Below are 13,845 nucleotides of genomic sequence, written 5' to 3' on the forward strand. Positions count from 1 at the left end.
GATATGTGGAGCTGCGTTGTGTCTCTTAACTCTCTCCGGGCTGGCACTGCCTACGCTCCACGCCTCTGCTGCACTGCGTGTACCTTTGGAAACTCAAGTGCAATGCTTGAGGGGATTTTCCTCTTAGGACTATAGTATGTCACCTGCACTGTAAACGTCTCTTTCCTGGCAGGCCTCAGCAGAGGAGCCGGAGTAATCACTAGCAGAGAGAGTAGCTGGCTCGGCCCCTGTGTTCTTTTCGTGAGAGCGGCGTGTTTTTTCACCCGGGCGGTCTTGGGTCAGCCACAGTCATCGCCTGCTTGTGTACAACACTGCTAAATCAGTCCCTCGCTCTAATATACTGGATCTATTTTTTTTCTTCATGATCCGCACCAGTAATGAGGGCATAAACGTCTGCAAAATAAAACCAGAAAATTAGACCAGACTGGTGACATACACTTATTTTGTATACCTCTCCTGACGCGAACCACACGTTTGTAACGGTGCGGCTACTTGCTTCGTTGGTCTTAAGCCACATAAAGCCAACAGGCGGAGAGCAGAACATTGGTTGGCCACTTCTCCTCTTGCTTGAAAAATATCTCTGACAGAATGGAGCTGCTGGTTTTCATGGAAGCAATAACGTCGTTCAGTCCAAGACTCCACCAGACCACAATCTCTCATATAGAGTTACTTGGCATTTGTCAGCTCTAATTGGTTGAAAGCGCTCCGCTCTGTGTGTGTGTGTGTGTGTGTGTGTGTGTGTGTGTGTGTGTGTGTGTGTGTGTGCGTGTGTGTGTTGGTGTTTGCAGGCACTGACCTATCTCAGTGTTTGTCGTGTGTCTCGTGTTTTGTATTAATGAGACATGAAAGGAAACAGGACGGCGTTGAGGTCGAGCTCTGCGGTCTATAACATCACATGTCTGTGTGTTGACCGGCCGAGGGGGAATGGGACGCCACGAGGGTCCCAATAAAACCAGAGAAACAGAGCTGACCTCAGACAGCGCGGCAGATGGCTGTTAAAAAAAAAAAAAAAGAAAAAAGTAGGGGGCTGCACTGAGGTGTACGCCTCACTGGGATCAGACACATCACACCCTGAGGTGAAAATAACATAATCCTCCTCACCGCTCACGTCTGTGGTGATTGGAGGTCTGGCTGTATTCTGACTGCACTGCTTTTATATGATGATGAGGATCAATGTATTTGCCTTTTTGCCCCACTAAGGTTGAGGATCAGTGATCTCATCATGTCCTGTGTGTCTGTTTGTAGTTAAATTTTTCTACCGTCCCATAATGGTCCTTCAAATTTTAGAGGAAAATAAAGAAATATTAAAGTTCCCTCATTGTATAAAGGTCTGTGTCCATGTGTAGTGTGATTATAGATCAGGTCTAGCTTCTATATTAATACTGTGAAAGTATCAAAGCCTCAGTCCACAGAGAAATGCACACAGCCTGTATTCAGAAACTGAGCCTTAAAACCAGCCGTCAGGACTTCTGGAACTTTGTGACATCACATCAACGCAGTCACCAAGCCCCGCCCACCTGGACCCACCATCCAAACCTTAGAGAATTTGGTTTCTCTGAGTGTTTTTACCTGAAATCTTCCATATTTTTCTTTCAATCACTTAGAAAAGTAATAGAAAATAATAAAACATTTCCATAATATCAAATTTTAACAGACATTCAAAATTATAAATGAACTATTAATCAATCAATAAATACCCGAGATTTAAAAATGGATTTACAAAAACAGCATAAAACACACAATAAATAATAGAATTTGAAAAACTATTTAAAAATGGGAATACATTTCCTCTTCAATTTCCTTTTCCCTGCTGCTTTTCCTGTTAGCTAATCGATTAGCTGAGTCATTTAGCTTCTCCTTTTAGCCTTTCTGTGACACTCTGGGCCTTCAGTGCTGGTAAAACCTTATGGATGTAATATGACTGGTTAGCTCTCCCACCAATCAGAACGCTTGTTACTCATTTAGCCTGATTTTACCAGCACTGATGGCGTCAGGTAAGAGCAGAGCGGCAGGTAGATCTCAGGTGTTCTAGGCCGCTAACAGCACCGACTCACAATGAATCACATTACAGCATCATTCTGGCTGTTTATAATATATTTATCTTGCTTATATACCCATAAGTAGTATATCATTGTATGTAAACAGATGATGTGTCTCTCCCCATGTGACTGCTGTGAGTCAGGTTTGGCTTTGAACGCTGGACAATTAGCACCGACCGACCTCTAATTTTATCCCGGCTTCTCGATCTGAGCGCAGCTGCTCTCGGCGAGCGCCTGGCACCGACTTTTACCACGACAGCTTCTCGTAAAAAGCAACAACGGAATGTACTACAGCTTTTAGAGCTGTGTTGTTGACGTTGGATTGATATATATATATATATATGTATGAAGGCAGTTAGGAAGAAAACAACGTTTGGGATAATCAATTAATCGTTGTTGTTGTGGTGCTCGGTCACGTTGGGATTCATTCTCAGACTTTCCTTCTTTAAAACGGGGGGGGGGGGGGGGGGGGGGGCGCCTTGGGAGCGATCCTGTAGCAGTGACACAACCGTTTGGACGGGATTTAATTCTGGAAAGTGGAATGGATTATTTTTAATAATGTGTGTGCTGATTAGAGATTTTAATCCTCTTAGGGGCGCGTGTGTCTTATATTTTCCCCTCTATTTCTGTATCATTTACAGTGCCAGATATCTAGTGTTTTTCTGGCACATTCGAGCGCCGTCGGAACACACGTGGGTCAAGTGATTTTTTTTTCCACAGAATATCGTCTATTACTAACCACAGCTTGTAATTTGGCAATGTGCTGCCAGTGCTGTTGCTCTGAAATGGTGAGGAGCATGGCAAATATATCTCGCCCAACTGTCTGGAACATGAATCCCAACCAAACGGGGCTGTAGGGAGAGTTTTTCTTCTTCAGGCGATGTGTACATCCTCCAGGTCTAACTGGGGTTGACTTTTATTTTATTTTTTTTCCTAAACCTTAGCAATGATTGCTTTTTTTCCCCACTTCAAAATGCCTTCATACTAAAATATTTTTTACTTTAGCACGAATACGGCATTGTTGCTTCGATCTTTATCGTTTATTTGATCGGGACAGGAAATGTAGGAAGAGAGAGAGAGAGGGGTATGAGATGCAACAGGGGTCCTGGGCCGGGAGTCGATCCTTGGAGGTTGCGGTAATGTGGTGTGAGTCTTACTGATGCAGAATAAAAAATGCAGAATTTAACTGAACAACAGCTGCTAGCAAAGACGGCAAGGTCAGTAACACTTGTAATTAGTTATTCATGTTGCCTTCACCTCTGGTAGTCGAGGCTGATGAGAGCCAATCAGGGAGCGACCGGGGGGCGTCTACGCCATCGATTCCAAAAGTCACAGTTTGAGCCCGTCCAGAATAAAACACAACCCTGGAGTTTTGTAACTAAACTGGGTCCAGCAGCGTTTCCAAAAGTCTGGAGTAGTTTTTTATCACCAGGCTTAAACGTTTTAAAGTTTTAAAACTAAAACGTATTAGTGTGGACGAGGCCTTAGTGTTTACTACCCAGCAGGAAGCGACAGACTGACTCCTGGCTTCTCATGAACTGAGTTTCCATCCAAATATAGCTTAAATTTAAACTGAATTTGGAGAAAATTTGCAAAAGAAAATGCAAATTAAGGCACCAGTCCATTCGCTACCATTAGGTGAATATAAGGAATCTGTTTGTTGACATCAACAGTCGCTGGCGCTGATTTTCCAGTTGGGCACCATCACATCATTGCGAAAGAAGAGGACGCAACAATATGACACAAGCCTCAAACAGTGAAAAAGAAGAATGTAAAAGAACATGATGGAAATAATAATAGCACTGTGTTACAGTCACAGATTCGACGTTTAAGTCACGGCTTCATGAACAGTCTGTGTTTTAACTTTCCACTCGTTTTTTTCAGAGCAGGTTTGTCCGCGCTCATCCTGTTTATTGTCTCATGTTTCCATGTGTTGAAAAGAGGTCTGATGTTTTTATGGGAAGGAGCGTACTGTACTCATGAGACTCTGCCTGCAGCTAAAATATATGGAGGTTATATAAGATAACAGACAGACTTGTCAGTGTGAGTGATGATATACTCGCTCAGACAGCAGCCATTAAATATGCGATGTGTTTATTTGCTGCTTTTTGACTCCACATCCTGTCTCCGAGCTCGAGCTTGTCCTGTTTCAGATGTTTCAGATCTTGAGGGGTTTTGGAGGGGAAGTGTGAACCGGTGTCACTGGGTCCAGTAAAAACTGATGCTGTTCATTACTGTGAGATGAAACAGGCAACGAGTTCTGTCAATCTGTCACAGGCTGTGATGTGCGCACCAGTCTGCTGCTAATTCAAGTGTTTGGTGCCGAATGTAAAAAAGTTGTGCTGCGGGGAAACTGGTTCCACTTGATGGGAACTTTTTATTTTGACATGCAAACACGCTCAGGTTTATTACACCTGTGAAATCCAGTGTCAAAACTGCGTATTAACCCCTGTTACCATCAGCTTCTCCTGGTTTGATTCAGTCAGCGTCAGTCGTTCAGGAGTTCTTCAGCTCTCCTCCTCTCCACAACAAACAGACCCGGCGATTACAACCGTTAAAGAAACACTGAGTAAAACAGTTTAACATTTAAAGTCAGTGTTTCGCTGATGCTACACGAGATGTCAGGGAAGTTTGGAGATGAGATTGCTGCTCACCTTTGTTTAGATTGTTTCTCTGATAACTCATGAACCAGACGTTCAGGAGGTTTTTACCAGCAGCTGAATGATCCACAGAGGTGTCGTCCTCTCCACAACAAACACACCAGGGGATTAAAACCAGGAGATAAACTGAATAAAGTTGTTTCACCAACGCAAATGAAAACAGGGCGTTACTGTAATTAAAATCACAGTTTCTCTGGTTTGAGAACTAATGGAAACATTTGAGATAATATAAGAACACAACTCAACAACATATCGAACATAGGTCGAGTTGTTTTTAGACATTTTAATGTGGAAAAGTTCTACATTAAAACTTTAAGTGCAAATTTTTAAGTTTAGCTTCCAACTTTAGCTTTTCAAGTAACCACGAAAACTAGATCCCTAACCAGCTTTTGTTGGGGCAGAATATGATATTGTGATATTTCCTGCTATATGTGATATTTTTCATTGGATCATACTGCTTTGCTTTACGGTACATTGAACTTTGGTATGTGACAAATAGCTGTTTAGCGGCAGCATCTCTAATATATATATGTGTGTGTGTGTGTGTGTGTGTGTGTGTGTGTGTGTGTGTGTGTGTGTGTGTATATACCTGAGACATAATAATACAATAATATAGTTAATATAAATAATACAACATAACAAAAAGAAATTCTACAAACTGCTCGCTCTAAATACTGGAGGCACAGATACAGAGCTATGAATGTGGTAAGAATTAAAATATTGATGGGATTTACATAAAAGTTTAAAGAGGAGATTATCTGAAATTGAACTGATGTTATCATTTCTTTAGTTTCCTCTCCGAAGGTCTTGTTGGATACGACAACACACGGTTCACTCGCGGTCAGAGAGTGGTGTTACAGAGTGATGCCTCATTTCACCGATAAACAATCTTTGGCCGAGCGCAGACAACAGCCACGTTTCATTTTGTCTGTTATGAATTCATGTTAATTAGCTACAGCTAAAAGAGATTTGATCGGAGATCTTTTGGCGTCAGAGTTTAGTGAATCCTGGTTTGTAGCCAGTCAGGACCTGGACCCAAAGTGGAACTGGTCTTATGTTGAAATCTGTTGAATAGCATGCGTTTCCTGTGGCGCCGCCCTCCGTGATCAGGGGAAGGGTTTCAGTTAGGTTCATGTTAGTTCGGGTAAGGCTGAGCTGAGGCTGAGACAACTGGTTGGGTTAAAGCTCAGGTTCGAACACTGAGGTGCAGGTCATTGGCGTGTCCTAAATGATGCTATATAACTCTATAAATGATACGAAGGGTGTCTGTTTCCTAATGATCCTGCCACAGTGGCGTGAGGCTGCTGACAGGAAGTTCACTCGCAGTAGATCAACAAGCGTCTCACTGAGCACCAACGTCTTCTTTAGCCTTCAAAGATCTATTTGAACACTTCCTACAAAGGTGCGCAGGGGTGGATATTGGTGTTTTGTAGATATCAATCTCAACGAAATTATCCTGCAACATCTGCATCCTTTTAACTCGTACATGTTGTACAGCGGAGCCGTGATTATAATGAGTAATTCCCGCTAGGCCTTTACCAATCGTTGTCTGGTATCTTTGGCATGTATTTCATTTTCTTTTATCATATCTGTCTCAACAGAGACAAACCTGGAACATGTCGAACGGTCCATCTGCTGGGTGCCTTCAATTGAATCAGATCCCAGACCAGACAGTGTCAGCATGTTAATTTAAACTGAAGTGTGAAGCTGGATTCAGACACCAGCTCAATCTGTGTCTGGCAAAACACTGCGACACTATTTTTATTTGCCCCCATCTGTTAAAGGTCTCCAGTTGTTAATTGTCTCCACATATAACCACATAGAAAATGATTGTCCTTATTTGTCAAGCACCAGCTGAGAGTCCTGCTGTTATTTATGTGGTGTTAATTATCTGTATTTATTACAGCTGAAGACAGATTTCTTTACTTGCTTGGCATAAATTATGTGGTAACTGTTGGAGTAATATGGACCTCACAGGCCATGGTAGAGTTTAACCACAACTCCCAACCACCGACTTGTAAATGAATGTAAGTCATACTTTTTAGAAATATTGTGATAATAGTAACTAAACCTCAATTATCACAATGTTGTGTCATTCCTACTTTTTAATATTTTTAATTAACATATCTTTATTACTGATCGATTGTTATCGGCCTTAATTATTTTATTTTCTTAATGGTTTTTAATCCATACACACTATGTGTCTCATGTTTTAACTTTACACTATCCACAAAGTTTCCACCTGGAATGAAATGTGCAGTATAAATAAAGCTCATCTTACTTGTTGGGCGGGATTAAGACAACGAGGGGTGAATGGGGCTCCGATATTTTCCCTGTGGTTGTTTAATAAACAATATCAAAACTCATCTGGACTAAAGTTTAGATTTGTACGAAGACGTTGCAGTTAAGAGCCGACTTCACCCTGTCTTTCTCCTTACCAGCATGAACGCCTGACATTCACTTCTGAATGCATTTAAATATCTATATTTATTCACCCATAGTCTCTGTTGCTACGTCTGTTGAGCTGCTCATCTCCTGGGATTTTCACACACAACAGTCTCTAAGAGTTTTTCCTCGGTCTGGAGCCAAAAGCAGAAAACATCCAGTGGTCAGAGAAGACTGGTCACGACCGGTTGGAGCTGACAGAAAGGCTGCGGTCACTCAGATAACCACTATTTTACAACCGTGGTGAGCAGAAAAGCTTCAGAGTGAACAACACGTCCAACCTTGAGGTGGATGGACGACAACAGCCGAAGACCTCGTCAGGTTCCACTTCCTGTCAGCCAAAACCAGAAACCTGGTTTGCAGTCGTACAACTCAAAGAATCAAAAACACCGTCAGTATTAAGGCTTTGGCTTCTGGCGCACTATTATAAAATACCACAGGGTGAAAATATGCAAAATAGTGGAAACCAAAAAATGGTGGCTGGCACCAGTCGTCCTCCCGTTTCTGAGCAGAGCGGTAACCGGCCAGAGCGAGCTAATGAAATAACTTCATTAGGGCCCACATGAAGTGAGCGAACATGAAGCAGAACATTGAGGCCTGAGGGAGGTCCCTGGTTCTCTTTAACACAGCTCTGAGGTTTTAAACAATATTGCGTAACAGCATCTGCACAGTGTTAAACATTTTAGGGTGTCTGCAAGTCCTGGAAAACTCTTACAGGATCTGAAATGATCCCGAGGCCTTAAACGGTCCTGAACGCCGTGATTTTACTCCCTCGTCATGTAGACGACTGCAGGCTCGCAACTATGTCCTGCATCTTCTTAGGTTTGACCCGTGCAATGAATCGAATGCTTGAGCTGCATTTATGTTGTTTTTTAGCTTTTTACTTTGTGCCTTAAATAACCTCCTCACCCATCTGGTTGTGTGCCCCCCCCCCCCCCCCCCCCCCCCCCCCCCCCCAGAGGGTAAATCTTGGTGGGAAAAAGGTCAGGTCACAACCAAAGGGTCAAAGTCTCCCAGCTACACGTAGTCTATTGAATTTACGCATCACAAGACCTTAAATCCACCAGTCATGTGGAGCGCTTCAGGGAGGCGGGCTCAGTGTGAGATCGCTGTGCCAGGCCGGACTCCTCCGCTGAAGCTTGAGTTTCAAATCCGTGTGGGAACGCGACGAGTTCCGTGGGCGACGTTTTAAAAGGATTGAGGTCTGAGGACAAGATCAGTCGGTACTCGTCAGGTCAGGCGTGAGGAAAAGGTCACAGCTCACTGAACTTACTTACCACAACTTACCGATTGTGAGACCTTAGAGTCGGGAGGTTAAACAACTGTTGCCGAGGTCACAAAAACACAACATGTTTCAAACTGACTCGAAAACAACTAAGTCGTCGTGTGTTTGTAAACTTCAGGTGGCTGGACGTGAGCGTAGCCAACCTGATGTGCAAAAGGTACTGGGTGGTGTACCTGCAGGTCATCCAGGAGGCGGTGTGGCCGGGCGGAGCTCTGCCTTCGTCGCCTCAACTTGAGCGCAGTCAGCAGCAGAAGGACAGCACCCGGCAACAAGCCTTACACTGTCTGATGAGACTCCTGCCAGGTACATGTGCACCACCTGACCTGATACGTCTGCACCGCCAGTATCACAAGACCATTTCAGCTCGTCACAGATATATTGAGATTGAGGTGTATGTACACAGGTGGTGTATAATTCTCCATATGTTTGTGTTTTTCCAGATGTGGTCTCAGATATGTTGGGATCAGACAAGTACGAGCTCAGCTGGCAGACTGCACTGGACTCTCTACAAGACCCCTACATTAACAGGTGAATACACTGTGTGCTACGCCATACACTCACTGTACCGGACACTTTATCACAGTCATTAGCAATTCATGGTATAGGCAACATTTAAAGTCTTTTATTTTGAAGTGTTTGATCCATAAGAAGATATTTTTGTGGTTTTAAGAACCAAAAACCATCTCAGTGTAGTTTTACATCTCCTCTCTCAGGCTTCTCTCTGTAGCTCTAGTAACAACAGGTCGGTGAGCCAATCAGAAGAGAGGAGGCTCTGAGCCTCTCTTCTGATTGGCTGACTGTTTTCTGAGTGATCCAATAAAAATATAGCAGATTTCAGGTAAAAACACTCAGAGAAACCAAATCCTGCAAGGTTTGGATGGTGGGTCCAGGTGGGCGGGGCTTGGTGACTGCTTTGTTGTGACATCACAAAGTTCCAGAAGTCCTGACGGCTGGTTTTAAGGCTCAGTTTCTGAATACAGGCTGTGTGCATTTCTCTGTGGACTGAGGCTTTGATACTTTCACAGTATTAATATAGAAGCTATAGCTGATCTATAATCACACTACACATGGACAGAGACCTTTAGTCTAATTTCCAACAGTAAACATGTTTTTACGGAAACGTAATTGCAACCAGATTATTTTTTATCGTAATGTAATGAGGAAATCTTGTAATTAATGTATTTGTCAAGCCACAAATGTGTTTATACTGAAGCTATCGGTAAAATGTCGACGTACTATTTGGGACCTTTAGGGCACCAGTGCGACATGATAACACTCTCTGACTCTGTGTTACCTGACAGACACGGTGACATCTCCCGTTTGAGAAATAAGATCCTGTTGGAAATCACACCTCTAGTAACAACGACACAGCTCCCTTCACGTACCTCACAGGTCACGTCTGATGTCAAACCTGTCCTATCTGCCCCGCGTGCTTTGTGTACTCAGATGTTCCCACATTGTTTGTTGACTTGCGTTAACAACCAGGTGTGTCTAATCATGTGGTCAGGCGCCGCATGAGCTCACTCACACTCACCTGGAATCCCAATGTGTGGACAGATTCCTCCGCTAAACAACAGCTGAAATGTTTACAGATGTAGGAAACAAACCGTAGTTAGAATCAGTCACTTCCACTTAACGTGGAGCCGACTGATTCTAACCAAACCCGCGTTTGTTAATCAGTAAGTAAAAAACTGATTTCATGGTTGAAATCTGATGATTACTCAATTTGTTCAGACAGACGGCTTCACTAAAGTCTCACTGGACTTAAACTCACTCCATCTGATAATCACGTCCTGGGAAATGTCAAGTCGTCAACAGTTCTGTGCGAGAGCCTCCTGTGTTTTAGCTGTAAATGCATGTAGACAGGGACAGGATGTGCCTTTTTCTACATGATGTCACCTGTGGTTCTTTTTGTTTAGTTGCAGGGACTAAATGATGCACCGAGGTTTACTGAGGCCCAGTTTTCACTCTGGGTCTGTTTGTCAAGAGTCTGAACCTTAGTTTGGATTCTCAGCTCGTCACCCTGTCTGCAACAGTCCTGCTCCGCTTCCTCGTTTGTTTATTGTTGATCATTTCACTGGTACATTTCTCTGACACTTCGTTCATCAGAGTGCAGCTGTTTTTCCACCATTTTCAAAAAAAATGGAGCCATGAGTCTTTTTCAGCTCGTCCGTCTCCTTTAATGTCCGACAGTCTGAGTGGAGCTGATCTCACGTCGCCTCATTCAGGTGATTTGGAAAAAGCACTTTACATATGTTTTTAAATGCTCCACTTTACTCTTTTGTATTGAATTATTAAAAAATCAAAAAACACCTCGGGTGGTAAAAACTTCAGCTGCTCAGAGACAGGAAGTCATGGCAGCATCACAAGCTTTAACTCGAACTCACCAAAAACTTTAGGGGGTTTTAATGATATATTAAATAATATATTAAACCTAAATACACTGCCTGGCCAAAAAAAAAGTCGCCACCTGGATTTAACTAAGCAAATAGGTACGAGCCTCCTATTGGATAATTACTGCATGGGCGATTATCTTTCAGCTGGCAACAAGTTATTTATCCCCAACTGGTGCAATGAGTTGCCTCTCATTGCTTAAACAACCATGTCGAAAGACAAATCCCGTGGTCGTGGAAAAGATGTTAGTCTGTTTGAGAAGGGTCAAATCATTGGCATGCATCAAGCAGAGAAAACATCTAAGGAGATTGCAGAAACCACTAAAATTGGATTAAGAACTGTCCAACGCATTATTAAAAACTGGAAGGATAGTGGGGACCCATCGTCTACGAGGAATAAATGTGGCCAGAAAAAAATCCTGAATGATCGTGATCGGCGATCACTTAAACGTTTGGTGAAATCAAATCGAAGAAAAACAACAGTAGAACTCAGGGCTATGTTTAATAGTGACAGTAAGAGCATTTCCACACGCACAATGCGAAGGGAACTCAAGGGATTGGGACTGAACAGCTGTGCAGCCTTAAGAAAACCATTAATCAGTGAGGCTAACCGGAAAAAAGGCTTCAATTTGCTAGGGAGCATAAAGATTGGACTCTGGAGCAATGGAAGAAGGTCATGTGGTCAGATGAGTCCAGATTTACCCTGTTCCAGAGTGATGGGCGCATCAGGGTAAGAAGAGAGGCAGGTGAAGTGATGCACCCATCATGCCTAGTGCCTACTGTACAAGCCTGTGGGGGCAGTGCTATGATCTGGGGTTGCTGCAGTTGGTCAGGTCTAGGTTCAGCAACAGTATGTGCTCAAAGAATGAGGTCAGCTGACTACCTGAATATACTGAATGACCAGGTTATTCCATCAATGGATTTTTTCTTCCCTGATGGCACGGGCATATTCCAAGATGACAATGCCAGGATTCATCGGGCTCAAATTGTGAAAGAGTGGTTCAGGGAGCATGAGACATCATTTTCACACATGGATTGGCCACCACAGAGTCCAGACTTTAACCCCATTGAGAATCTTTGGGATGTGCTGGAGAAGGCTTTGCGCAGCGGTCAGACTCTACCATCATCAATGCAAGATCTTGGTGAAAAATGAATGCAACACTGGATGGAAATAAATCTTGTGACATTGCAGAAGCTTATCGAAACAATGCCACAGCGAATGCGTGCTGTAATCAAAGCTAAAGGCGGTCCAACGAAATATTAGAGTGTGTGAACTTTTTTTTTTGGTGGCGACTTTTTTTTTGGCCAGGCAGTGTATCTGCTTTCTTTTTAAAGCAGTCATTGCTTTATGCATACATGGAGAAATTAGTTTCTCACAAATAGTAGTAGTTCACATGAAGCTAACCTAGCTAACATTATTTATGTTGTGTATCTCTCCAGTTGGAATCATCATCAAACAGCTTTTTATCAAGATACCAGGTCAAATGATCATTTAGCTTTTAGTGCAGTTGGCAGACGTTTTGCCTTCAGTTTGTCTTTGGCTTCAGCAGCTACACCCTGTCCACCCTGTCTCCACCCTGTCTCCACCCTGTCTCCACCCTGTTTACACCCTGTCTCCACCCTGTTTACACCCTGTCTCCACCCTGTTTACACCCTGTCTCCACCCTGTCTCCACCCTGTCTCCACCCTGTCTCCACCCTGTTTACACCCTGTCTCCACCCTGTTTACACCCTGTCTCCACCCTGTCTCCACCCTGTCTCCACCCTGTTTACACCCTGTCTCCACCCTGTCTCCACCCTGTCTCCACCCTGTCTCCACCCTGTCTCCACCCTGTTTACACCCTGTCTCCACCCTGTCTCCACCCTGTTTACACCCTGTCTCCACCCTGTCTCCACCCTGTTTACACCCTGTCTCCACCCTGTCTCCACCCTGTTTACACCCTGTCTCCACCCTGTTTACACCCTGTTTACACCCTGTCTCCACCCTGTCTCCACCCTGTCTCCACCCTGTTTACACCCTGTCTCCACCCTGTTTACACCCTGTCTCCACCCTGTCTCCACCCTGTCTCCACCCTGTTTACACCCTGTCTCCACCCTGTTTACACCCTGTCTCCACCCTGTCCACCCTGTCTCCACCCTGTCTCCACCCTGTCTCCACCCTGTCTCCACCCTGTCTCCACCCTGTTTACACCCTGTCTCCACCCTGTCTCCACCCTGTCTCCACCCTGTTTACACCCTGTCTCCACCCTGTCTCCACCCTGTTTACACCCTGTCTCCACCCTGTCTCCACCCTGTCTCTACCCTGTCTCTACCCTGTCTCTACCCTGTCTACACCCTGTTTACACCCTGTCTCCACCCTGTCTCTACCCTGTTTACACCCTGTCTCCACCCTGTCTCCACCCTGTCTACAACCTGTCTCCACCCTGTTTACACCCTGTCTCCACCCTGTTTACACCCTGTCTCCACCCTGTTTACACCCTGTCTCTGCCCTGTCTCCACCCTGTTTACACCCTGTCTCCACCCTGTCTCCACCCTGTCTCCACCCTGTCTCCACCCTGTCTCCACCCTGTTTACACCCTGTCTCCACCCTGTCTCCACCCTGTTTACACCCTGTCTCCACCCTGTCTCTACCCTGTCTCTACCCTGTCTCTACCCTGTCTACACCCTGTTTACACCCTGTCTCCACCCTGTTTACACCCTGTCTCCACCCTGTCTCCACCCTGTCTACAACCTGTCTCCACCCTGTTTACACCCTGTCTACACCCTGTTTACACCCTGTCTCCACCCTGTCTCCACCCTGTCTCTACCCTGTTTACACCCTGTCTCCACCCTGTCTCCACCCTGTTTACACCCTGTTTACACCCTGTCTCCACCCTGTCTCCACCCTGTCTACAACCTGTCTCCACCCTGTTTACACCCTGTCTACACCCTGTTTACACCCTGTCTCCACCCTGTCTCCACCCTGTCTCTACCCTGTTTACACCCTGTCTCCACCCTGTCTCCACCCTGTTTACACCCTGTTTA

The 13,845-nt window shown here is 44.5% G+C and overlaps 1 protein-coding gene and 1 long non-coding RNA gene across 3 annotated transcripts in view; one reads left to right on the forward strand and one right to left on the reverse strand.

Annotated features, from left to right (window-relative positions):
• snx19b (sorting nexin 19b) overlaps positions 1–13,845 on the forward strand; it is a 37,750-nt gene that overhangs the window by 21,883 nt on the left and 2,022 nt on the right. For both annotated transcript variants that reach the window (XR_008827330.1, XM_056374363.1), the window contains exons 12-13: positions 8,548–8,732; positions 8,870–8,957. Coding sequence is in view for 1 of the 2 variants with exons in the window: in XM_056374363.1 (XP_056230338.1) it covers positions 8,548–8,732; positions 8,870–8,957 (273 nt within the window). In the remaining variant the exon portion in view is untranslated. The remainder of the gene's footprint in view (positions 1–8,547; positions 8,733–8,869; positions 8,958–13,845) is intronic.
• The window catches only part of LOC130167855 (uncharacterized), a 33,922-nt gene that overhangs the window by 4,084 nt on the left and 15,993 nt on the right, over positions 1–13,845 (reverse strand). The gene's annotated exons all lie outside the window — the stretch shown is intronic.

Source organism: Seriola aureovittata, chromosome 4 (genome assembly GCF_021018895.1).
Source record: "Seriola aureovittata isolate HTS-2021-v1 ecotype China chromosome 4, ASM2101889v1, whole genome shotgun sequence".
NCBI lineage: Eukaryota > Metazoa > Chordata > Actinopteri > Carangiformes > Carangidae > Seriola > Seriola aureovittata.